At 40.2% G+C, this 27,977-nt stretch overlaps 1 protein-coding gene across 1 annotated transcript; it reads right to left on the reverse strand.

The window, feature by feature from the left end:
- Positions 1–10,881: 10,881 nt before the first annotated feature.
- On the reverse strand, positions 10,882–11,397 carry LOC138874931 (uncharacterized). Its single transcript, XM_070153731.1, has one exon. The coding sequence runs from the start codon at positions 11,395–11,397 to the stop codon at positions 10,882–10,884; it is 516 nt and encodes a 171-aa protein (XP_070009832.1).
- Between the last annotated feature and the right edge of the window lie 16,580 nt (positions 11,398–27,977).

A 27,977-nucleotide genomic window follows, 5' to 3' on the forward strand; every position in this document is an offset into this window, starting at 1 on the left:
TAGATAACTCCCATGGCTCAGTCTTCCCTAATCCACAACGAGTTTCTCTCAAATCCTCGCAGAGTTGCTCAAATCTCAAATCAAATGAGAGACCCTAAAACCCCGAATCTCATCACCTCCAGTTCTGAGCATGCACTGGCCCAGGCATCTTGGTTGTCACGATTCGAAGTCTGGGTTCGACGCAAAATCGATGCAGTTCACTTGTTATTAACAAAGAACAAGTGAATAGCATCAATTTCGTTAAACCAAGAAATTTAGTTTGGTTTCGAGTTTGCTTGGTGAGTTCTTCTGTGTGTCAGTTTTATCTCTTGATATTCTTCTTTTCTTTTCCGTTTGCCTGACTAATTTTGTCTTCTGTGAATAGACTTAGGTTTAGTTTTCCTCTCCTTCAGATTAATTTGGGTTTGGTATCTGATTCTGTTCATTTTTAATTTTTTTCTCAACTCTTAAAATTTGTTCACTAACCCTGTTTGCCCGTCTGTTTAGTTTTAGAGTTAAGTCTCTGATTTCCTTCTTGTTAGTTCTTTAGCTTAGGTTAATTAGTTTATGTTGATTTAGTAATTTAGTTAATCCCTCACCTAGCTGTGAATTGATCAGTGATTTAATTAGGATTGTTATTGAAATCCTTTCATGATATATGGGTCTGTAGTGTATTCTTTTCAATTGGATAAGTGCTCACTTGGGCTTTGAGCTGTCGCTGATCCATTTGGCAAGGAGCAGCCCACCTGATTTGGTTTAGTATTGGGCCAAATTTTGACCCTTCTTGGTATGGTTCTCAAAGTAAAATTCAGGGGGTATTAAGGGTAAACTAGGGAAGTTACTGAGAGAATCTCTCATGTAACCACCCATGAAGCTTCCTAGAAGATGCATAGTACACTTACTTGGTTAACAAGTCAAAAGTCAGGATTAAAAAGCAAAGAAAAGAAGCTGAAAAGGGTCTAATTGCAAATCTGATCTTCTTTAAGCTACCCTAATAGCTTTCCTATAAAGGAATTCTAACTTGAGACTCAAGTGAGAGATTTTTTATAAATATTGCAGAAAAACAAAAACGACTGAAAAAATGGAATGAAGTTACTGTTTCATTAACAATCATCCTGTGATTTCTAAAGTTTTCAATTTTTGCAAAGGTTTTCTAATTTTTCTAGTGTTAAAATGGATTGAAGTGTGTGTTTAAGGTTTAGTTTGTGAAGTTGTTGTGGTTACTATTAGAGGGGGACTGTTTTTACTGCTTTCATACTCATTTTGGTTTGAGTTGATTTTGTTGGTGTTGATTCTATTGTACTGCTGCTGCTTGACTGCAAATTCTTCACATCGTTTGTTTGCTTTGCTCATTTCCAGGTATTCCTCGATCATATGGATGCCCTTTGATGTAGCTCGAAGTATGGATTTGAAAAATAAGATAAATTTTGATGTTGTGAATCTTAATCATCTTCTCTTCTTTCAATTTGGTAATTAACTTGTAATACTTGGTTTGAGAAAGATTCTAGTGGATGTATTTATTTAAGAGAGAGCTGTAATTGGAGTTTAGATTATGTTAATTGGTAAATGTTGTCCTCTTATGATTTGGTCAACATATTCTGTTATTAGTATTAAATCTTGGCTTTGTGTGATCATCTTTGCTTGAGTATGGTTCTGTATATTTGGGAAATCAGGAGTTTAGTTTTGTTGAGTTTGTATAATTGGATAATCTTGCATTGCTGAGGGTTCAAAATTGGTTAGTGGACCATTAGTTGGGTCATGCTTTGAGTCTATTAGCGTAAGAATGAGTTGTATTTAACCTCTGATTGTTTTGTTAGGTAGTTGTTGATGTCAAATCTTTATTAATGGGTATCTAAGATAAGGGGAATGAGGTACATGAGAACATATGCCAACATATGTACATTGAGTATGAAAATTATGTTAGTATGCGGGGTATTAATTTGATGGTGTATAAGGCATGGTAAATACATCCTAGACAATTCATTTTACTTAATGTGGGTATTTGTTTGTTTAAGCAGCCATTGATATTTCGTTGTGTAAAAGATGTTAAAGATCAGTAGCTTAATTTGGACTACATAGTGGCCATCTAAAGCCCAATTTCTAATGGAATTAATTTAGTCTCAAAGGGATTCGATCCTGATTTCCTGTCCTTCAACTGCGATGTTTTCGAATTGGGCCAGTTAATGAGGTTTGACCCAAGTTGTTTTAAAGTCGATGGTTCCCTAGTCACAATACATTATTGGGCTCAGTTTTGAAAAGGAAATGGACCTTTGTTTACTTATTCCGTTTTTGAGTTTAAACTTTAACATAAAACACCTCTTAAGTTCCTTTGGGCTTTTTCTTTAATTAAGCTAGACTATATCAAAAGTAGATTGGAGGTGTGCCTTATTAGACAATAAAAATAGTTTATGGCCCTACTAAATCTAGCTTGAATACCCTTTAAAATTTAAATTGGGGTGCGCCATGCCAAACAAAAATGACAATTGCATGGCCCTCATTTAATTAATCTTGTTTTGATCCTTAGAATTCGAGGCATGCCGTTTAGTTGAAATTTCATGGCCCTCGCAAAGTTGCAAAAGGGTGTAGTCACTTTAGGCGCATTATTTTAATAATTAACTTCCTTAAACATGGGTGTGCATTTCATGTGACCCAAATCCAAATCTTAATAACGTTGAATAAAATGTGTTTCGGATTGCGGGTGCATTTCATGTGGCGCGATCCAAAGACATGTTTTAGACGACGTTAAATCTTCTTTAAAAATTAATTAAAAGCGGTTAAAGTTAAAATTCACACATAGGTTCATAATTGTTTAAAATCAGATAATTAAGCTGAATATATCAGTTGAGCGACCGTGCTAGAACCACGGAACTTGGGAATGCCTAACACCTTCTCCCGGGTAAACAGAATTCCTTACCTGGGTTTCTGTGTTCGCGGACTGTGAAATAGAGTCAATCTTTCTTCGATTCGGGATTTTAACCGGTGACTTGGGACACCATAAATATCCCAAGTGGCGACTCTGAAGTTAATAATTAATAAATCCCGTTTTGATTATCCTTTAATTGGAAAAACTCCCTTATACACTCATTTACGGGGGTGTTGGTGAAAAAGGAGGTGTGACACTGATGTTGATTGAAAGCCGTAAATTTTCTGACATCATCAAGCCGGGTGAAAGAATCGAAGAGGTCATCAAAAGAGGTATGGTTATGAACTTTGAGGCCTTGCAAGCTACAAATAAGACCTTACAGTCCGGTGGTTCATCTAAGAAAATGGACGTAGGGGCCGTAATGGTTGCACAGAGAACCAAATCTCCTATCAAATACCAAACCTATCCAATGCCTCCACTTAAATATCAGCCTTCTCCAAACTACCAAGCACCCTCACCCTCTTACCAAAATCCACCACCCACTTATCAATCACCTCCACCTCTCACATATCAGCCTACATCACCAAAATATTCCCAACCTACACATGTTTACCAAGCCTACAATGCTCAACCATCCCACTATCAATCACCTCATACACGCCAAAACTTCCCTAGACCTCGACCAAATTTTGACCACAGACCTCCTAAACAGTATACAACCATTGCTGAACCCATTGATCAATTGTATGAGAGACTCAAAGCTGCTGGTTATGTCACCCCTATCCCTGCTACAACTCCTGAGAACCCTTCTCAGGAACCCGCTCCGAATGTCCGCAATAACCCTCTTCCAGACCACAAGGGTGGAGGCATTCACATGATTGAAATAGAGGAAGATTGGGATCCCGAGGGATCGATCGGTTTGATCGCAGAAGGTGATGACCAAAAGAAGCTAATAGTTACTCTTAATCCGATAATGGTCCAGATTCAGCCCTTTGGGGACGTGAGGTAAATATGTCTGTGACACTTGAGTTTGAAACAACGTCATCTGCAAAGACACCAGTGCCAATTGAGGACGAATTCGTGTCTCCAGCGAATGCACTTACGCCATTCGAAGTTGCAGTTTTTCCACCCAAGGCCCATGCTCCATTCGGAGTAAAGATAGCCACGCCAATCCCAGTGGCAATGTCGACCATGACGCCATTCCACACAAAGGCTATACCATGGGACTATACAGCTGAGGCAAGGAGGAAAGGCAACGTTAGGTTCGAGGAAACTGTTGCCGCACAGGGTATGACAAGAACAGGTAGGATATATACCCTGGAACACCTAGCTGAGTCAAGCAAGCAGGCCTCCAATCGATCTCCCATCATTTAGACGGGTCCAAACGATCTTTGGAGAAAAATACAGGCCAAGAAATACTCAGTCATCGACCAATTAAACAAAACACCGGCGTAGATCTCCATACTTGCTTTGCTACAAAATTTTGAGGTGCACAAAAATGCTTTGTTGAAGGTGCTAAGTGAAGCATACGTGCCAAGCAACATCACTGGCGGGGAAATGGCCAACATGGTCAGACAGGTATTGGAAAGTCAAAAAATTACTTTTCATGAAGATGAGCTACCGCCTGAAGGGTTGGGACACAACAAAGCACTGCACATCACTGTGCAATGCAAGAGCTACTTCATCACCAGGATGCAGATCAACGGGGGCTCCAATATCAACATTTGTCCACTGGCAACACTCAAGAAGTTGGGCAAGGGACTACACGAGATAAAGGATGAAGCCATCAATGTGAAAGCTTTCAACGGTTCCCTAAGGTCCACCATTAGGGAGATTAGTCTGTGTTTGCAAATAGGGCCAACATGGTTTAATGTTGATTTCCACGCAATAGACGTGCCGACATCTTACAATCTACTATTGGGACGGCCATGGATTCACGTTGTTGGAGCCATAGCATCATTCATGGAACCGTTCCAAGAAGTGATCATTCATGATGACGGTAGCAATCCTATATATAGTCGCCAGACCATTCCATAAATCGAGGGGAGAAAGAAGCTGGGAGGAGAGACTTACCACCACATCGAACGGGTAAATGCTGTTGACAAAGACAAATGGTGAGATAACAAGATCGAGAGTATACTGAATTGGAGTGGGTACGAACCTGGCAAAGTGCTCGGCAAGAACCTCCAAGGAATCACTAAGCCCATAAAACTCAAGAAACATGGCACCACTTTCGGTCTGGGATATGAGTACACCCGAGAGGAATTCAACAACTAGTCGCCACCATGGCACAGTACTTACTGTCCGCTGGAGCATCCAATACCACATTTGGAGTAGACTTTCTAACCGGCCGATGTCATCTATGGGTTAGAAGAAGAGGAAGCATTGGCGGCTGTGAAAAACTTGTTCTTAGAGGACAATGACATGGATTGTTGTGTTGTTCTCGAGGGGGAGGGGAGGAAGGCCCTTCCATACAGGCTATGAGCAGAGGAGCATGCCTCAGTAACTGGTCCATCAGAACAACTAGGGCCCGACGAGCCTCGGGGTAGCAAGGCTAAAATAAGCACTGTTTCGATTTACTAAAAGATTTTTATTTTTCGCATGTTTTCAATTCCTGCAATAAGATCTCCAATGTTCAAAACAATTATTATACAATTAATCAAAGCATTTTGACTTTTCTTATGAATCAACACTTATTACTATCGTTTTCTTTCATTACTTTACTTATACAACATTACTATTACTTAGCTTGATGAACTAATGACTGTGACATGCAACAAGGCAACGCAACAAACGGACATAGATTCAGAGTAAGATGACATACCGGAATAGATTGTTAAAGATGTAGAGAATTTTGAAAACAAACCCAAGTCCAACCTGGACGAAACAGAGGTTGTTAACCTGGAAGATGCAGAAAACATCAAAGAAACACGAATCAGCGTCCACTTATCACTGTCAGAAAAGAAGGAATACACGGAATTTCTAAGGGAATATGAGGGAATATTTGCCTGGTCATATGATGGCATGACTGGTCTGAGTATGTCTATTGTGGCTCATAACTGCCAACTGATCTGACATGTCCATCGGTAAAGCAAAAGCTCAGGAAATTCAACCCTGATATGAGTCTGAAAATCAATGAAGAGGTCACTAAGCAGGTCTAAGCTAAGGTTCTCAGGGTAGTAGAATACCCGACATGATTAGCCAACATCGTGCCAGTACCAAAGAAGGACGGGAAGGTCAGAGTATGTGTCGACTACCGGGATCTCAACCGGGCCAGTTCGAAAGTCGACTTCCCCTTGCCAAATCCTAATTAACAATTACGCCAAGCATGAGTTGTAATCATTTGTAGATTATTTCGCTGGATATTATCAGGTCTGGATGGATGAAGAAGATGCTGAGAAAACAACTTTCATTATGCCGTGGAGAATGTACTATTACAAGATGATGTTGTTTGGGTTAAAGAATGTAGGGGCCACATACATGAGGGCCATATCTACCATTTTCCATGATATGATACACAAGGAGATAGAGGTGTACGTAGATGATGTTATTATCAAATCCAAGAAAACCGCTGATCACATGGAAGATTTGAGGAAGTTTTTCAATAGATTACGAAGGTACAACCTGAAATTGAACCCCGCAAAATGCGCATTTGGAGTTCCCGCTGGGAAATTGCTTGGGTTTATTGTGAGTCTCCGAGGAATAGAACTGAATCCGTCAAAAGTCAAAGCTATTCAAGAATTGCCACTGCCAAAGAGCAAGAAGGATGTGATGAGTTTCTTGGGAAGGCTTAATTACATTAGCCAGTTCATAACACAGTCTATAGTTATGTGTGAGTCGATTATTAAGATGTTGAAGAAGGACGCCGCTACCGAATGGACCAATGACTGCCAGAAGGCCTTCGATAGAATCAAGGAGTACTTGTCAACACCACCAGTCCTGGTCCCGCCTGAGTTAGGTAGACCCTTAGTACTCTACCTTGCAGTATTAGATAGAACTTTCAATTGCATTATGGGGCAGCATGATGAAACGGGGAGAAAGGAGCTGGCCATCTATTACCTCAGTAAGAAGTTCACCCCATACGAGGCCCGGAATTCTCTGTTAGAGCACACCTTCTATGCTTTGACTTGGGTAGCTCAGAAGCTGAGGCATTACTTTTGTGCCTATACCACGTCTCATATCAAGGATAGATCTTTTAAAGTACATCTTTCAGAAGGCCATGCCCACTGGCAAGCTAGCCAAGTGGTGAATCCTGTTGAGTGAATTTAACATTGTCTACGTAACTTAGAAAGGCAATCAAGAGACAGGCACTAGCAGATCACCTTGCTGAAAACCCCGTGGATGGAGAATACGAACCCCTGAAAACGTATTTTCCTAACGAGGAGGTATCATTCATAGGAGAAAACATTGTAGATTCCTATGATGGTTGGAGAATGTTTTTGGACGGAGCGGTAAATTTCAAGGGAGTTGGCATAGGAGCAGTCCTAGTATCGTGAACCGGTCAAAATTATCCGGTGTCTGCCAAACTCAGGTTCTCGTGCACCAACAACATGGTCGAATATAAAGCTTGCATTATAGGGCTCAAGATGACCATTGACATGAACATTCAAGAGTTGTTATTGATCGGAGATTCATATCTACTCATACATCAGGTCCGAGAAGAATGGGCGGCCAAGAACTCCAAGATACTCCCGTACCTGCATCATACATAGGAATTGAGGAAGAGGTTCACAAAAATGGAGTTCCAACATGTTCCTAGAGTCCAGAATGAGTTCGCTAATGCATTGGCTACCCTATCATCCATGATACAACATCAAGACAAAAACTTCATTGATCCCATTCCAGTGAAAATCCATTATTAGCTGGCTTATTGTGCCCATGTTGAAGAAGAAGCAAACAGAAAGCCTTGGTTTCATGATATCAAGGAATATTTGGCAAAAAGAGAGTACCCAGAGCTTAAAAATCCTACTTAGAAACGCACACTTCGGAAGTTGTGCAATAATTTCTTTAATGGCGGAGGAATCCTGTATAGGAGGACTCCTAATTTGGGATTACTAAGGTGTGTCGACGCAAAAGAAGAACCCAGGTTACTAGAGGAAATTCACGCCGGGACCTGCGGTTCACATATGAACGATTTTGTCTTAGCAAAAAAGATACTCCGAGCTGGTTACTTTTGGATAACTATGGAAACGGACTGCATCCAGTATGTCCAGAATTGCCACCGCTGCCAGATACATGCAGACATGATAAAAGTACCTCCAAGTGTGCTTATGTCACGCCCCATCTTCGGGAGGCGCGACCGGCGCTCAATCGAGTGAACCCAACTGAGCAAGCCTTATCAACCGCTATCTACCCAACTCGATAGGAATAAATAAGCCATGCTTACCTTTATTTAAACTAGAAAATATAGTACATTAAACATCTTAGTTCATTTTATATCTCAACATTTAAAACGTGGTTAAACTTCCAAGGTTCCATATAAGTTATAGTGTAGAAGAAAACAAGAGTACAAGGTTACAACATGGTCCATTGACCTATCCAATACCCATACATAACCCACACAAACATCTACGGAGCCTCTCAGGATACAAAAGACGTGATAACAATGCCGGCAACAAGGCCCCGGCTATACCTCAAAAAGTGAAAGTCCAAAATAAGAAGATGTACAATATAACCCGTTGAAGGAGAAAGGGGATCACCAAGACTTTGAGAAGAAGGTACTCCTCTATGCGCGATCGGCACTATCTGCAATGGAACCACCTACATTCATAAAAAAAATGTAGCGCCCCCAGTAAAAGGGACATTAGTGCCATCGAATAGCACTAGTATGTTAAACTAAACACCATTTTACTAGAAAGAACTATCAAGCAAATACAACTAAATCACATGAGTAAATCAAATATGGAATTCATTCAATCCTTCATATAATTTCCAAAACTTAGTTTGGGGCATTTCTTTCATATCTTCATCACTTTTCTCAATACCACTGCTATCTTGAGCGGAGTCCGATCACGACTCGACCGGCTAGGTTGCCTCATTGGAGGCATATATCTCAATCACTATTTCATTTCCCTTATCCGGAATTCAATATCAGCACATTACCACCATGTGTGCGGCATGGTGTCCGATCACGACCCGATCGGCTAGGCCGCCTTATCTAGGCGTTGCTCCTTTCTCATTAGTCATCACATTTGAATCTTTATTTCATATATATCTTTCTCATTAGTCATCACATCTGAATCTTTATTTCATATATATATCATATCAATTCCTTGGCACTCAGGGCCACCATTATCACATCGTTTTCCATTTTCAGTATTCATCTTGCAGGTTGTGATCATAGGCATATACAAAAGTAATTCAAGTTGCAGTACAGGTAAGTGGGCACATAGCTAGCATGAATAATTCTCAGTTTCTATCTTGGCTTATAGCCTAAGCATTTCAACACATAATTGTATTCTTCATACTTCTCTAATTATCAAGAATGGTACATTACTCACATTGAGGCACATCCTTCATGTATATGTGTAGTTAATTGCAAATCAATTAATGCGAAATAACGCCAACAAAGCTCAATTTCTAATAAAAGGGGGTTTTAGCCATACATACCTCAAAGAGCTTTTCCTTAAGTTACTACAACGTTCCGAAAATTCTAGCAATGCCCATCTACTTCGAGACATAACAAAATTGAACACAAATTAGGAAGATATTCATAATTCTAGCTCATTTGAGCATTTTATCGAACACCATATGAGCGTTAAATCTTTATGGTCCTTTTATAGAGGATTTTATCAACCCACAATCTATACTTTTCCATTTTTAGCTCAACCATGTTCCTACACCTTTTGATAACACATGCAAACAAGATAACAACTCCAATACCCACAAACTTTATTGATAAATACCCGCCTTTAGCTTAAATTAGAAATTAAGGATTAGGGTGTAGAATCTTACCACTTTGATGAATAACTTGAAGGATTTTTTGTTGGATTTCAGGGCTTGAATAAGATTTTTTTTTTATGAACAAGGCACTTGAGCTTCTTCCTCTCTCTAGATATGCTCTCCCCTATCTCTAAAAGCTCCAGAAATCCCCAAAATAATGAACCCCAAAATGAGTTAAATGAAATGGGGTTCGGGTCTTAAAAAAAATGATTTTGTATAGCCGCGACGTGTGGGGCGCCCTGGGGTGCGGGGCGTCTGTTCAAAATATGTTTGTAATTGAAATTTCGGACCATTCTAGAATTCCTACAGGCACGATGCATGGGGCGCCGCGGTAGTGTAAAATTCTGCGCTGCTTTGGTAATTTTGTCATAACTTCTGGTAGGTGTGTCCAAATGACAAACGGTTTGAAGAGTTGGAAACTAGACTCAATAACCTTTCATTTGATAGGTTGTGCATCGCACAAAACCTTATATAAATAGAGATATACTTGTCCAAAGTGAGGTCTTGTGTGTACTCATTTACAACTTTAGTCTATTTGGTAATTTTCCAACTTGTCTTAGACTTAGGCTTCTCCTTAGACCCCAAATCAGTTATAATAAGACTTATACACTTATTACCATATCCAAATGATATCCATAATATCATTAATCCTCATTTGCACGCAAGATAAAATAATTAGCCTACCTTGGCACCATGAAATCTTAAATTACTAAGTAAAATTTTCTAGGGCTTTACATTCTCCGCCGCTTAAGATCATTCGTCCTCGAATGAAGATAAATGTTCATTCATTAGCCATCCTTATGTATCTTCTACTTTTTCACATCATGAAATATATCAACAGCCCCAAATTTGGCTAACTCCTTAAATTTCCGAAAATTTTGCCAGAGTTTCCTTCGTAACTAGGACTATCTACCTGTCAGAGGGCCCCAGATACATACCCTAATAGCATATACATGTTCCATAGACATAACATAACTTGTACAACACCAACCATGGCCGCATAGGCAACCTATATAACAAGAATGGAATAGTTTAGCATAGATCAAATCAAAAGATAAGAGTTCATAGGAACCAAATGCATGAAAGCTATTACATAACTATTCAAACAAATGTGGGTACTTCTTTCTCATTTCTTCCTCGGTTTCCCAAGTGGCTTTCTCAACCTGCTGGTTCCGCCATAACACTTTTACAAAGGAAATTTCCTTATTTCTCAATTTTAGGACTTGCTTATCAAGAATGGCAACTGGAATTTCTTCATAAGATAGTTCTTCATTAACCTCAATAGCTTCAATTGGTACAATAGCGGACGAATCTCCCACTACCTTCTTCAACATAGACACATGGAAGACCGGATGTACCAACGACATCTCGGGTGGTAGCTCGAGCTTGTATGCCACCTGACCAATCCTCTGAATAATTCTGTACAGTCCGACATACCTCGGACTTAATTTCCCTTTCTTCCCGAATCGCATGATGTCCTTCATGGGGGAAACCTTCATAAATAGCCAATCATCTTCTTTGAACTCCAAATCTCTGCGACAAATGTCCAAATAAGACTTTTGGAGACTCTGAGCAGTTTTCAACCTCTCCTTAATAATCTTGACTTTCTCCATGGCCTGATGCACGAGGTCTGGCCCTATCAATTCTGCTTCTCCAACCTCGAACCACCCAATGGGAGACCTGCATCTCCTACCATACAGTGCCTCAAATGGTGCCATCTAGATACTAGCATGGAAGCTGTTGTTGTAAGCAAATTCTATGAATGGCAAATGGTCATCCCAGCTACCTTTGAAATAAAGAACACAAGCACACAACATATCCTCAAGCATCAGAATGGTCCGCTCTGGCTGCCCATTAGTTTGTGGATGGAAGGTTGTACTATGATTTACTTGAGCACCCAAACCTTGCTGAGATTTCTTCCAAAAGTTTGCCGTGAATTGAGCCCCTCGATCTGAAATGATTGAGATTGGAGTGTTAGGCAACCTGGCTATTTCTTGGATATAAAGTTGAGCATATAGTTCCGTTGTGTCAGTAGATTTGATTGGAAAGAAGCATGCTGATTTCGTGAGTCGATCCACAGTTACCCAAATTGAGTCAAACTTGCATGTAGTGCGCAGTAATCCTACCACAAAATCCATATTGATCATTTCCCATTGGAATTTCTGTGCTTTTTAACATTCTTCCAGGCCTTTGATGTTCAGCCTTCACTTGCTGACAGTTCAGACATTTTGCCACAAAGTCCGCCACATACCTTTTCATGTTATTCCACCAATAAACTTCTTTGAGATCATGATACATTTTTGTAGAACTTGGGTGTACGGAATACCTAGAAGTGTGAGCTTCTGCCAAAATCCTTTCCCGAAGACCGTCAATATCCGGAACACATAGGCAGCCTTCGTACTGTGGGGTACCATCATCCATGCCAAGGGAAAAAGTTGTGGTCTTGTGTTTATGAATCCCCTCTTTTAGTAGTGCTAACAATGGATCATAGAATTGCTTCTCTTTCACTTCCGTCACAAGCGATGATTCAGCCCTATTCTGCACAATCACTCCTCCTTCATTAGAGTCCGCCAGACGAACTCCCAAACTAGCCCACTGGTGAACCTCCCTGGCCAACGACCTCTGATATGCCTCCAAATGAGCCAATACGCCCATAGATTTTCAACTAAGAGCATCCGCTATAACATTAGCCTTTCCTGGGTGATAGAGAATCTCAATATCATAGTCCTTGAGTAACCCGAACCATCCTCTCTGAGATTCAATTCCTTTTGTTTAAAAAATATATTGAAGGATCTTGTGGTTCATAAATACATCAACGTGGACCCCATACACATAATGTCTCCAAATCTTTATACAAAACTACCGCCGCAAGTTCTAAGTCATGTGTCGGATAGTTCATTTCATGATTCTTGGGTTACCTAGAGGCATAAACTATCACCTTAACATGTTGAATCATTAGTGAAACATCTTTATCACATTTCTCTTACATAAGACCTCGCAAGAATCGAGTTCTACTATAATTTCCCTGATATGGTTACAATCTCCTGTGAATACTTGCAACTACCTCTTCCAAATTCTCAACAAAAGACATTATTGAATGAGTTTTCTTATAGAACCTTCTATTTCAAAGGAATAACATCTTCTAGCCTGCGCACACACCTTAATATCATCAACATGCATGTCATTACATCAAATCTAATGTAACATTGTGCTCAGACCTTTCCTGGTCAACCTCTTTCCTCCTTGTGTGCATTATAGGATTTAAGAAACCACTCCACTTTCCCTTTGTGAATATTCTCATGATCTCTCTTTACTGTTCAACACTTCCCAAAACACATATCAACACTCTTCATACATATTTAATTCAGAAAGCACCACTGGCCCGAACAATATGCTGGTACCATATTTTCTTTCTAACTGGAATATTCATTCCCATTCTATTTTGCTCATAACTCATAATTGATGGCCTTATTTTACCACACACTTGTCTACCTCCCGTGAACTTGTAATATCATTGTGCCTGGTTTAATGAGTTTATCATACCATAACTTCACCACCAGTAGTCTCACTTTCCATTATATATAGACATGAACTATCTCTAGCTCCTTTAGTTACCATACAGTGTCACCCAAGTTGGTAGCATTACGGTTAGTCCTTTATACCTTCTATTAGCACTTGTGCTCCAGGCGAGTCCACCATTCTGACATGAACTATTTTGCGATAACCATGGACATCTCAATTTATAGATTTTCTTCCCATTTCTTCTCGCCTCATTATTCCTAGTTAGTGAATAGCCACGCACTCTTCCATACGTTACGTGGTCTTTTTCCTTAATTTTTTTTCATACATCTCACCTCTTAACTCTTATTAGGATATCAGTGGGAAAGTGTGTTCATCGTCATATCACTTAACACTTCTTTGCTTGTAAAATTCTCTAGAGGCTCTCCATCAAGCCCAAATACCCTCTTGGGTTATTATAGCATCATATATATTTCTCCCACTTGTTCCACCTTTCTTAACGCCTTGGTACTTTGGTTAAATCACAGATCTATGATTAACCCATTCTAAAAACTCGCAACCTTCCACATTTGACCTATAGTACTTACTTAGGTTCCATTGTTCCTGACCCTCTAACAAGTATAAAATCCCTTTACAAACATACTCTTAGTTTCTAGGATCGTTAACCCTATCATCCACATTGCCATGTGTGAAGAATTTACCTTCCTTAACCTTCCACCCTTATTTTGGGGTGCTAGTAGTGTACCATTAACATACCCTTTCAGATAATCACGTTATCCATTATCACTTTTCTAGACTACGCATGTCTTCAACAAAATACTCAAACATCATAGCTACATGGTATTACTCTTGTTTCATTGTATTTAAGTGGCCTTACTGTGGCCCTTCCTCCCCCACTTAGGGCGAATGTCCCGGATTTTGACACAAGTCTTGAATTTAGCAACTTCATGGACATATGTTTCATTTCTCTATCCCTCACATATATGTTCGACTATTAGGGAGATTGAAGTAACAATGGTATTAACCTCATAAGTTCTCTGCTCTTATTCAGCCACATGGGCTTGGGATTTCAATTCCTTATATCAATATCCTTTCGGAGTGTAATATCAGTTCGTACACTTCTGGATTTTTATAAAGTTCGATGTACACGGGTCTTCTCATCAGGGTTCAATTGACTCTCCTTTCATATCTTCTTATCTCCCGTAAGAGACCTGCATGTTTTTCATTACTCTCTTAGTCATGCCTTCGATATATCACATGCTTATACAACAAATTTTCTTTTACACCTTAGGATCATTTACATACTTCTCGCACTATCCACATGTGCTATTCAAGCTTATATAGCACTTATCAATTCAATGTTTTTTTAGAGGTGGTAATCATTTTTAACACTTTTCTCGAATAAATTATGATTCTGGTACACTGTACGTATATCATATATTCGTACCATTCGTTCAACACGATACATGTGCCATCTCCTTAATATTCAGGCCTTTTCCCATTTGTCATTCCATATGACAACATTACTTGAAATAGACAAAAGAACGTTTAAACTTATCTTGAATCTCAATGCACGAGTTAGAAGACAATCTTATTGTCAAGCTTTCTCGCACGATCTGGAGTGTTGAAGAAGGGTAACATTCCTAAATGTTCGTGTAGCCTCCAACTTATAGATGTGGTCGACAACACACCGATAATAAGGACTCTACTAGACACGGCTTCGAGACATCCTAGGATACTTTAACACCTTAGGCTCTGATACCAAGTTTGTCACGCCCCAACTTCGGGAGGCGCGAACGACGCTCAATCGAGTGAACCCAACTGAGCAAGCCTTATCAACCGCTATCTACCCAACTCGATAGGAATAAGGAAGCCATGCTTACCTTTATTTAAACTAGAAAAGATAGTACATTCAACATCTTAGTTCATTTTATATCACAACATTTAAAACGTGGTTAAACTTCCAAGGTTCCATACAAGTTATAGTGTAGAAGAAAGCAAGAGTACAAGGTTACAACATGGTTCATTGACCTATCCAATTCCCATAAATAACCCACACAAACATCTACGGAGCATCTAAGGATACAAAAAACGTGATAACAATGCCGACAATAAGGCGCTGGGTATGCCTCAAAAGTGAAAGTCCAAAATAAGAAGATGTACAATATAACCCCTTGAAGAAGAAAGGGGCTCACCAAAACTTTGAGAAGAAGGTACTCCGCTATGCGCGATCGGCACTATCCGCAATGGAGCCACCTACATTCATAAAACAAATGTAGTGCCCCCGACAAAAGGGACGTTAGTGTGACAACTCGGCCTGTCGTCTCATGAGTTACCGCCCCATTTTTCCCATTTTCTATTTCTTCATGCTTCGTTATCTGTATCTTGTGTGATCGAGTTGATTTGGAGTGGTTTTGGTAGGAAATGAGATACTTAGTCTCTTTTAGGAAGGCTTAAGTTGGAAAAGTCAACCGGATATTGACTTATGAGTTAGACGGCTTGGATGTGAATTCTGATGGTTCGGTTAGCTCCGGGAGGTAATTTGTGACTTAGGAGTATGATCAGAAGTGGTTTTGGAGGTCCGGTGTAGAATTTGGCATGAATTGGCGAAGTTAGAATTTTGGCGATTTCCGGTTGATAGGCGAGATTTTGATCCGGGAGTCGGAATAGAATTCCGAGAGTTGTTGTAGCTTTGTTATGTGATTTGGGATATGTGTGCTAAATTTCAGGTCATTCGGACGTGGTTTGGTTGGGTTTTTGATCGAATGCGTGTTTTGGGAGTTTTAGAAGAACTTAGGCTTGAATTCAATGTAATTTGATGGTTTTGCTATTAGTTGAGGTGTTTTGATGATTGGAACAAGTTTGGATGATGTTGTGTGTTGGTGCTTTTTGTTGAGGTCCCAGTGGCCTCGGGTGAATTTCGGGTGGTTAAACGGACTATTTCATCTTTGAAAAAGTAGCACATTTTTGTTTAGCTTCAGCTGTGCACCAGAAAATTTCTGGTGCGAGGAGTCTAGTTTGGAAGCTCATATATTGAAATATATAAGGAATCAGAAAACGCTAAACACATGAAAGTTGTTTCCCTTGCATTCTAGTTTCCAGAAAGTTAAAACATTCATGATTTGGATATTCTATCAGAAAGTTATGATGAACTGAATATGGCTGGTGGATCAGTTTTGAAAGAATTTTCTGATGCATTTTAGAAGCTCATATCTCGGAATACATAAAGAGGTATATGGTGTACAACCTATAAAATGAAATATCTTCGCGTCTAGTTTTTAAATATTCAAACTGTTTGTCATTTGGATATTTCCACAAGGAGTTATAGGCATTTTAACAGAAGGTGTTCAACAGGGAAAATGGTAAGAGGATGTGCAACCTGCACAGCGCAAGATACACCTCGATGAAGCCTGGGCAGAAGGTTTTTAAGTCCTCTTGTCCGCGATTTGAGTCCATTTTTCTGCCATAATTGATCATTTTGAGAGCTTTTGAAGGATATTGAAGAGGGATTCAAGGATAAACGTTTGGAGGTAAGAATTTCGGATCTAAAACTCATTTATATTGTGAAATCCACCTAGAAAATCATTGAATTCTTGCTAAAAATGGAAGAAATAGGGCTTGGGATTTTGAGATTTTGATTGGGGATTTGGAGGATCATTTGGGGTTGGATTTGAGAACTTTTGGTATGTATGAACTCGTGGGGAGATAAGGAACCCGATGATGTAAAATTTTTTGAATTTTGAGAAGTGGGACCGAGGCTCGGGTTTTGCCAATTTCGAGAATTTTGATATTTTTTGATTGTTTTCGATTGGGTATTGTTTCTTTATCATAATGTGATATGTTCATTGTGATTTTGGTCAGATTCGACGCGTGAGGAGGCCAATTTGAGAGGCAAGGGCATAGCGAGCTAGAGCTTTGGCCAGTTTGAGGTGAGTAATGATTTTAAATGATGTCCTGATGGTTTGAAACCCCGGATTTTGCACAACGTAGTGCTATACTGAGATGAGACACACGCTGCGTGATGAGCGTGGGGTTCATTGCTACTGGGGATTGTGACTTGGTCCATCCCAATTGATATTTTCACTACATTTTGACTGAGACTTATGCATTGTCATCCTGACTTGGGCTAGTTGCCATGTTTGGGGCCTTGTGCCGACCTGTAGAACCCTTATGGGATTTTTGACTGGTTTTCCTCACTTATTTGCTAAAAATCATATCCTCAGTCATGTTTCTAATTGTTTAAAAATGATATGAACCGGGTTATGAAATATTAACCATAAATGAGAGAAATATGTGGGCTGAGATCCCTACCTTATATTATTGTGCCCGAGAGGCTGTGATTATAATGACTGAGAGGGTTGAGGACCCAATAGTGAGGATATTATATATGATATTGGATCGGGCTGCACGCTGTAGCAAATACTTATATGGACCGGGCTGCACGCCGCAGCAAATAAATATATTGAATCGGGCTGCACGCCGCAGCAAATACTTATATGGACCGGGCTGCGCGCCGCATCAAATATGCAAATACATATATTGGATCGGGCTGCACGCCACAACAAATACTTATATTTTTCAGGCTACACGCCGCAGCAATATAGCGCTTGGGCTGTAGGAGCCCCTCCGGAGTCTACACACCCCCAGTGAGTGCAGTTGACTATTATTATTATGGATCGGGCTATGCGCCACAGCGATATACGGATCGGGCTGTACGCCGCAGCGGTATATATATATGTTTCGATTTCGGTTATTGTAAGAATTATATGAATTGAGTATTGAGGGTAAGAAATAAGTAAATGAACAAAAATGCTCGAGGAGCAAATTTATACTGGATTAATGCCTGTTAAATTACCTGTTTTCACCTGGTTCAAAGAGTTTCATTCAATTTTCTTTACTACTTGCTCTTTAAATGGTTTTACTGCTTTGATATAGAACTTCTTAGTGCCTTTACGTGATTTCATACCGTTAGCCATTATTTATTGTTATTACTCACTGGGTCGGAGTACTCACATTACTCCCTGTACCGTGTGTGCAGGTACAGGTGTCCCTAAGGTGTAGAGCGAGCTTTCCTACCGTTCAATTTTTCATCGGAGTTATCGAGCTAGCTGCATGGCGTCCGCAGACCCGATTTCTCCCTCTATCTATCTTTACTATTCCGCATTTTAGACATATTTCTGCATTACACTGTTGAAACCTTGTATTAGAGGCTCAGACTTGTGACACCAGATCATTGGGCATTTGTAGAGATTTCATTATGGCCTTCCACATATTTCAATCTTTTATTTCAGACTTCTACTTATATTAAATTGGTATCTACTTCTGAAAATTGGTAATGAATTCTAATAAGAAGGGATTGTGAGTGGTAATTGGTTGGGCTTGCCTAGCATCGTGTTGGGCACCATCACGATCGGGATTGGGGTCATGACAAGTTGGTATCAGAGCCTAGGTTACATAGGTCTCGCGAGTATGAGCCAGTTTAGTAGAGTCTCGCGGATCGGTACGGAGCCGTCTGTATTTATCCTCGAGAGGCTGCAGAACCTTTAGGAAAAACTTCATATTCTTGAAATTCTTGTCGTGCGACTTTGGTTGATCCAAGAACTAAACTTTGGCTGATATTACTCGAGAGATTGAGACGGCTCGCCGGCAGGATAGAGAGGAGAGGGAGGCCAAGAGGCCTCGAGGTTTTGGTAGTTTCAGTGGTGCTCCGTCTAGGGGCCAATTCCAGCATGGTAGAGGACATTCTTTCATGCTCGCTCAATCGGCCCATCCAGAGTATCGCGGGGGATCTTCAGGTCGTGGTTATCATGGTTCTCAGCAGGGTCAGCCTTCACTAAGTGCCCTCCCAGTTTAGAGTTCATCTCGTGCTCCATCAGTACAGGGTTCTTTCGTGGCAGGTCATTCTACTAGTCCTTCTAGTGCTAGAGGTTCCCTTCAGTCCCTACCTCCAGCACCGAGTAGTTGTTACGAGTGTGGAGCATTTGGGCATATGAGGAGACAGTGTCCTCGACTTCATGATGTTCAATATAAGCAGAGGGGTCAGCCCTCGACTTCCGCTCCAGTTATTTTACCACCCGCCCAGCCAGCTAGGGGTGGAGGTCAGGCAGTCAGGGGTCGCCCCAGAGGGGGAGGTCGATCAGGCAGTGGCCAGGCCAGTTTCTATGCTATTCCAGGCCAGACAGATGCCATTGCTTCAGATGTTGTCATCACAAGCATTGTCTCAGTCTGCCACAGAGATGCTGCTGTATTATTTGATCCCGGTTCCACCTATTCTTATGTGCCCTCATATTTTGCTCATTATTTGGGTACGCCCCGGGATTTTCTTTCTTTACCTGTTCATGTATCTACCCCGGTGGGCAATACTATTTTTGTGAACCGTGTGTACTAGTCATGTGTTGTGACTATTGGGGGTTTGGAGACCCGAGTTGATCTATTGCTATTGAGCATGATGGACTTTGATGTTATTTTGGGCATGGATTGGTTATCTCCGTGTCATGCTATTCTAGACTGTCATGCTAAGACAGTTACTTTGGCTATGCCGGGTGTACCACAGATCGAGTGGCGTGGTGTGACTGATTATGTTTCTAGCAGAGTGATTTCTTTCTTGAAAGCCCAGCGTATGGTTGGGAAGGGTTGTCTGTCATATCTAGCTTTTGTGCGAGATGTTGGAGCTGAGACTCCTAGTATTGATTATGTCCCAGTTGTGAGGGATTTTCCCGATGTATTTCCTGCAGACCTGTCAGGCATGCCGCCGGACAGGGATATTGATTTTTGGTATTGACCTAGTGCTGGGCACTCAGCCCATTTCCATTCCGCCATATCATATGGTACTAGCAGAATTGAAAGAGTTAAAAGAGCATCTTCAGGAACTCCTATATAAGGGGTTCATTCGGCCTAGTGTGTCACTTTGGGGTGCGCCATTTTTATTTGTGAAAAAGAAAGATGGCACGATGAGAATGTGCATTGATTACAGGCAATTAAATAAAGTAACAGTGAAGAACAAGTATCCTTTGCCTCGCATTGATGACTTATTTGATCAGTTTTAGGGAGCGAGTGTGTTCTCCAAGATTGATCTCCGTTCGAGCTATCACCAGTTGAAGATCAGGGATTCAGATATTCCTAAGTCTGCTTTCAGGACTAGATATGGTCACTATGAGTTTCTTGTCATGTCTTTAGGGCTAACTAATGCCCAACATCGTTCATGCATTTGATGAACAGTGTATTTCAGCCTTTTTTGGATTCATTCGTCATTGTATTCATTGATGATATTCTGGAGTACTCGCGTAGTCAGGAGGAGAACGCAGAGCATTTGCGTGTAGTGTTGCAAAGATTGAGGGAGGAGATGCTTTATGCGAAGTTCTCCAAGTGTGAGTTCTGGCTCGGTTTAGTGGCATTCTTTGGACGTATAGTGTCCTACGAGGGTATCCAGGTTAATCCAAAGAAGATAGAGGCGGTTCAGAGTTGGCCTAAACCATCCTCAGCCACAAAGATTCGTAGCTCTCTTGGGTTAGCAGGCTATTATCTCCGGTTTATTCAGGGATTTTCATCCATTGCATCGCCCTTGACCATGTTGACTCAGAAGGGTGCACCATTTGTATGGTCAGATGAGTGTGAAGAGAGCTTTTAGAAGCTCAAGATAGCTTTGATCATAGCTCTAGTGTTGGTTTTGCCATCAGCTTCAGGTTCATACACTGTATATTGTGATGCTTCGAGAGTTGGAATTGGCTGTGTATTGATTCAGGAGGGTAGAGTGATTGCTTATGCTTTTCGTCAGTTGAAACCCCATGAGAAGAACTACCCTGTTCATGATTTGGAGTTGGCTGCCACAGTTCATGCATTGAAAATTTGGAGGCACTATTTGTATGGCGTATCTTATGAAGTATTCACGGATCATCGCAGTCTTCAGCATTTGTTCAAGTAGAAGGATCTTAATTTGAGGTAGCGGTGATAGCTAGAATTTCTTAAGGATTATGATATTACTATTCTGTATCATCCGGGAAAAGCCAATGTAGTGGCCGATGCTTTGAGCCGAAAGGCAGTAAGTATGGGGAGTTTAGCGTACATTCCAGTTGGGGAGAGAACCTTTGCAATTGATGTTAAGGCATTGGCCAATCGGTTTGTGAGACTAGATATTTCGGAGCCCCGTCGGGTGTTGGGTTTCGTGGTTTCTCGGTCTTCCTTATATGATCGCATCAGAGAGCTCCAGTATGATGATCCGCACTTGCTTGTCCTTCAGGACAAAGTTCAGCATGATAATGCCAGAGATGTGACCATCGATGATGATGGTGTGTTGCGGATGCAGGGCCAGATTTGTGTGCCCAATGTGGATGGGCTTAGAGAATTGATCTGGAAGAGGCCTACAGCTCACGGTATTATATTCATCCGGGTGCCGCGAAGATGTATCAAGATTTGAGGAAGCACTATTGGTTGAGAATAATGAAGAAAGATATTGTGGGATTTGTAGCTCGGTGTCTCAATTGTCAGCAGGTGAAATATGAGCATTAGAGACCGGGTAGCTTACTTCAGCAGATGGTTATTCCCGAGTGGAAGTGGGAGATGATCACTATGGACTTTGTTGTTGGACTTCCATGGACTTCGAAGAAATTTGATGCTATTTGGGTGATTGTGGATCGGCTAACCAAGTCCGCGCACTTCATTCCTGTATGTACTACCTATTCTTCAGAGCGGTTAGCAGGGATTTATATCTGGGAGATTGTTCGGTTGCATGGTTTTCCAATTTCTATTATCTCAGATAGAGGTACTCAGTTTACTTCACAGTTTTGGAGAGCCGTTCAGAGAGAGTTGGGTACTCAGGTGGAGTTGAACACAACATTTCATCCTCAGACGGACGGACAGTCCGAGCGTACTATTCAGATATTGGAGGACATGTTGCGTGCTTGTGTCATCGATTTTGGAGGTTCATGGGATGATTTTTTTCCGTTTGCAGAGTTTGCCTACAACAACAGCTACCAGTCGAGTATTCAGATGGCTCCGTATGAGTCTTTGTATGGGAGGCGGTGTAGATCGCCAGTTGGTTGGTTCGAGCACGGCGAGGCTAGGCTATTGGGGACAGATTTGGTTTAGGATGCCTTAGAGAAGGTGAAGGTGATTCATGAAAGGCTTCGTACAACATAGTCACGCCAGAAGAGTTATGCGAACCGAAAAGTTCGAGATGTATCCTACATGGTTGGTGAGAAGGTCTTGCTGAAGGTTTCGCCCATGAAGGGTGTTAAGAGATTTGGAAAGAAAGGAAAGTTGAGTCCACGATTCATTGGACCTTTTGAGGTACTTAGGAGGATTGGGGAGGTGTCTTATATGCTTGCTTTGCCACCCAGCTTGTCGAGTGTGCATCCGGTATTTCATGTTTCTATGCTCCGGAAGTATATTGGGGACGCGTCCCATGTTTTGGATTTAAGCATGGTTCAGTTGGATGATGATTTGACCTTTGATGTGGAGCCAGTGGCTATTTTGGGTCGTCAGGTTCAAAAATTGAGGTCAAAGGATATATCTTCGGTAAAAGTGCAGTGGAGAGGTCGGCCATGGAGGAAGCTACTTGGGAGACCGAGCGAGAGATGTGGAGCCGATATCCTCACTTGTTTGAGGCTTCAGGTATGTTTCTTGACTCGCTCGAGGACGAGCGTGTTATACCCCATATTTTCATACATGAAAATACGCCATAAATAAATTAATGAGAGCCCGGGAGTGAGATGTCACATCCCGCAGTACTACATTACGACGATGTTGGACCCTGTAGTATTGTGCGTTGAATTTGTTGTAAGGTAATTGGCATCAGTCCAAGGAAAAGATTATTTGGAGATTATAAGGATTGTAAGTTATGAATAAATTAGTAAATGTGAGAGGGAAAGCAAGTGGAAGAAAATGAATTTCGTTGAAATCTAGTATTTTGGGATAAAATATGGGCCGAGCTAAAATATCCAGTATTTATGGACAAGTACCATACAAGGTACCACATGACCATGATAGTAAGGTATATAAGGTATGTGAAAAAACATTAGTATTTTAAGTAAATGGAAATAATTTTCAATCATGCGGGTAATTGGTTAATTATCGGGTAACATGACACTACCCAGTTAACCAATAAGTGGATAATTTTTTTGGATAAGCTTTACAAAAACTTCCACGTGGCAGCACCCATTAAGCCCAAGAATGACTCATCAAGTTATTATACTATGTGGCAAGTTATACAAATAATCACTAGATTAAGTGACAATTCATTCTTACACGTAAGGAACTCTTGACATCTTTAGTGGAGAAGCATGAGACTTTTCCAAAATCAAGATAATTAGCAAGGAGCAAAATTACAGTACTTTCGTCTGTATCACAAGTTTTGACTTTGAAGGTAAGGAAATGAACTATACAACTCTACCTTACTTTGTGATCACTACTTGGCATTTGCCATTTTCCATTCTCACTGTCAGAAACGTTAAACCATAAGATGGCATGAAACATTAGCAATTCTTAAGGATTTATACAGAAACACAAATTTTTGCAAATAGAAGAAATCCAACGAAAAGTCTTGCACAAAACAATTCCAATTAGAATTGTTAGAATCGTAGCAACGTAAAATTTTGTTGTTCTACAGGAGTACGGTGCAATCTTCTCCAAGAATATAATACAGAGTTTTCCCTACTCCAGGTATGTTAAGGCTACCCCTTCTTTCTTTTGGCATGATCCATACGATATGAAAAAAACGTGCAAATGCACAAATTCCATAAGTGACTCTACTCATAGAAGTAATAGAAATATCCATGTTCTTTAATTCCCATGTGTCATAATATTTTATCATCTGTTCATGGGTCTTAGAAAAATACGAAAGTTGAAAAGATGTTACTTTATGATATTGCTCAAGAGGCAAAGTGGTCTTATAACCTTCCGAATGATTTTATTGACGTACTTTTCATGCATTACATTCATGTGCATTGACCTATGACCAGATGGCATTATATACGCGTATATATATAAATATATGTATATAGGATATGGAAAAATGTTACAGCGTTACGCACCACCACCTGATCAGTTGGTATATGATGATGATAATGCCCACAGTGGCCGAAACATGATTCAAACGGCGTTATATACGCATATATATGTAAATATGATTCAAACGTCATTATATACACGTATATATGTATGTATATATGTATATGGGATATGGGAAAGGTTATGGCGTTATATACGCACCACCACCTGATCAGCTGGTATACGATGATGATTTTGCCAATAGTGGCTGATCTGATATAATGGGATGCCCTTAGAGGCTGATGATATTATGAAACATGTACCTATGCATGACATGACATTCATATGCATATGCATAACGTTAAAAGTAATTTATGATTTACAAAGTTATTCTGACATACAGGTTGAGTCATGTACTCTATATGTCTTCCATATCTCTCATGTATTTATATATGTGCCTTACATACTCGGTACATTATTCGTACTGACATCCCTTTTGCCTGGGGACGCTACGTTTCATGCCCGCAGGTCCCGATAGACAGGTCGAGAGCCCTATAAGTAGGTTTATAAAGGATTATGTTGGCCTATTAGGCCCGTATGCATGTGTATATGATGATGTATTAAGAAAGATACGTTACGTTGGTACTCGGTTGAGTAAGGTACCAGGTGCCCATTCCGGCCCATCGGTTTGGGTCGTGACAAAAAGTGGTATCAGAGCAGTTATTTCCTAGGGAGTCTACAAGCCGTGTCTAGTAGAGTCTTGTTTATGAGTGTGTCGTGCACCACACTTATAAGCTGGAGGCTACAGGGCATTTAGGATTGTCACTCTTTCTTTTTACTCTAGATCGTGTGGTAGAGCTCACTTATAAAAATTCAAATTCCCAAATTATTTTTTATTATTCGTAATAAGACAATACCTACATCCGGAAAGAAGGATTAGAAAGAGAGATAGTTGTGAAAGAGGTGATTCAGAGGAATTGAATTTTTGTATAATGTCTACGATAAGTAAATCTGAGGTCTTTAGCAGATCATGGGTGTACTGAAAGGTGTAAGCCTCTTTATGAGGAGCCTTAAGGCAAGAATGCCTATCCACCTTTATGGTGAAAGACAATGAGAGATTAAAAAGATAAATACAAGTTTCAACAAGCTAAAGAAGCAAGATGAAGAAGGGTACGAGGCGCCCAGTTAATGGAGGTTAACAACTTTTATAATGAGGCAGAGGAACATAAGAATTTCGAGTTATATTCAACAGTAACAGAGGTATATACAATTGGTCGCACCCATTCCAGATATGCCCTATGTGGATTAATAGAAGTAGTATATGACGATATGATAGATGAATTGTTTGTGTCAGTTGACCTTTCCGAAGGATATTGCAAGTGATCTAAGAGATCTCCTTGTGAGGCACCCAGATGGTACAATTTAAAATAGTGCAGCCAGATATGAGTATTACAAAGACATGCACTATAAGCCTTGAAGGAATAAATATTTCATTAGTATGGCTTCCGCCCTAGTAAAGAAAAAAATGTTAGGCAATTAAAAGAGTCAAGGTCAAAGGGGATCCAAAAGCGAAAGAATGTCGTATTGAAGTTTTCACAAGAAAAGGGATATGCAGAAATATTATCAGAGTAATGAGGAGAGAGATAAGGAAGCATTATGAATAAGGTTTGATACATGGATAAAAACGGAAGAGTGTTACAAAACCTATAGTCAAATGAAGGAAGAGACGAAAGGTGATGGGCCTTATGACAATAAAAGAGTATAGGCCATAAAGTTATATCTTCGTTTCGAGAAATAAGTTCGTGACTCTAGCGCGATTACCAAGAGGAAAAGTTTGACCCAGAGTAATGAAATCAGTATTGGCTAGTGAATAAGATAAACTAAACATGAATTAGGGACTCAGTGACTGATGATAGTTGCCATCATAAGAATTTCAAATTTTGTTCCGCCAATAATAGAATGAACGACAAAAGAAGATTCATGAGAAATTCAGAGAATGGTCATCCAGGAAGACGCTTTCCTACAACAAGCCATGTGAGCAAAGTTCAGCTTAAGGGACTGTATGTGCCAGTTATACAAAATTTCACCCTCGTGAGTAAGGGATTTTGTTATCCTTGGTATGGAAAGATTACCGCAAGGCGAGTAGGAGTCATCGATGATGTGAAAGGATACCAAAGATGAAAAGGTGAAACATCTATAGGCAGGTCGTCGTAGCTCCAACTCTTAGTACTCCCCTAAAGGGGGGAATATGGAATGATAAAAGGAAAAATGCAATAAAAATGAGAAAGGGATGAGATTGCACTTATCCAAATGCTATAGATATGCTAGGATTCCAGAACATTATGCAAACGTGACGTCAAGAGAAGAAGTAAGGGTTTGTGCCCGAGATGTTATTGATAATTAAGGAGCTAGTGCAAGACATAAGTTAAGACCAAGGAAATAACCCAAGAAAGATTTCATGGAATATTGACATGAGGATGGGACAACGAGTAGTTAGTAGTTGATTCAGAAAGAGCCTAGCTATGGTTAGTCAAGAAGATACAAAACAAGACAGCAGGTCGTGCAAATTAAAGATAGTAAAACCCAATATAGTGAATTTAGCCCCACAATTATGACATTGTAATACTTGAGAAATATTCAAATAGGAGTTGGGGAAGTTAAAGGTACTGTATGAGTGTTACGGAAATAAAAGATAGCTCCACTGGGAAGACAGTCAAAACTTCTGTTTAGAAGCAGCCGTACGAGCAGATGAGTATGGAGGTAAGTAACTAAGGATAATTACAAGTGAGCACGAACATCAAAAAATTCTATCAGGAATACGGTAAAATAAGCTCACATCTTTACAAGAGTCAGAGGGTCTTCCCTAAGTACTACAATGAAAGACTAGCTGAGGTGATAAGAAATAAGGCTTCAACCCAAGCACAACGACCTAAAGAGGAAATGGTCGTGTAACAACAATGTTGCAACAACATTGTAAGCATTCCAAAGGAAAGTGGAACCTACTGTGGCTAATGAATAGGAGGTAAGAGTTAAAAGTAATATTCGAGATCATATGAGTTGTGTGAAAACTCTGGCAAGTGTAGGCACTAAGATAAGCTATGTATGGACGTAACAAGGGGCAGAAAGACCAGGAAAAGTAATAGATTACGTTGAAAGAAAGCTAAGAGGGAACGAAAGAATCATTCGATCAATGATCCAGAGTTAGTATGTTAAGGATACACTCAAGATTTTGGAACATTATCCAGGCAGCATGTTTGTTGACAATCATACAGCCATAGAAGACTCTGGTATAAGTTAAAAGAAAGAATTGAGCCCAGGACATAAACAAAGAATTGTATTATTAAAGGATTGTATCATGCATATTCCATAACTCCCATGAAAGGCTAAGGCAGTAACTGATACCACAAGCCACAAATCGGGAGATATCTTAAGCCTACATAGAGGTTGATCAAAAAGAAGAGGAGACTAAAGGATTACATTGATTAAGCAAAATAGGAAGGACCAAGAGAATTATAGACCTCAGGATCACTCTTAAGTAGCAGAGGTATAAGAAAGATAGTACAATAGCCATATTTTATAATAGCTTTATGATGAAAGCCAATTGAAAAGTACCAGCCTCATAAGAAGTTAGTACGAAGCTCCCATCGGATTGTGTATGCACCAGAGGTGTAAGAATTATAATAGAGCTTCA

Source organism: Nicotiana sylvestris, chromosome 8, assembly GCF_000393655.2.
Source record: "Nicotiana sylvestris chromosome 8, ASM39365v2, whole genome shotgun sequence".
Classification (NCBI taxonomy): domain Eukaryota; kingdom Viridiplantae; phylum Streptophyta; class Magnoliopsida; order Solanales; family Solanaceae; genus Nicotiana; species Nicotiana sylvestris.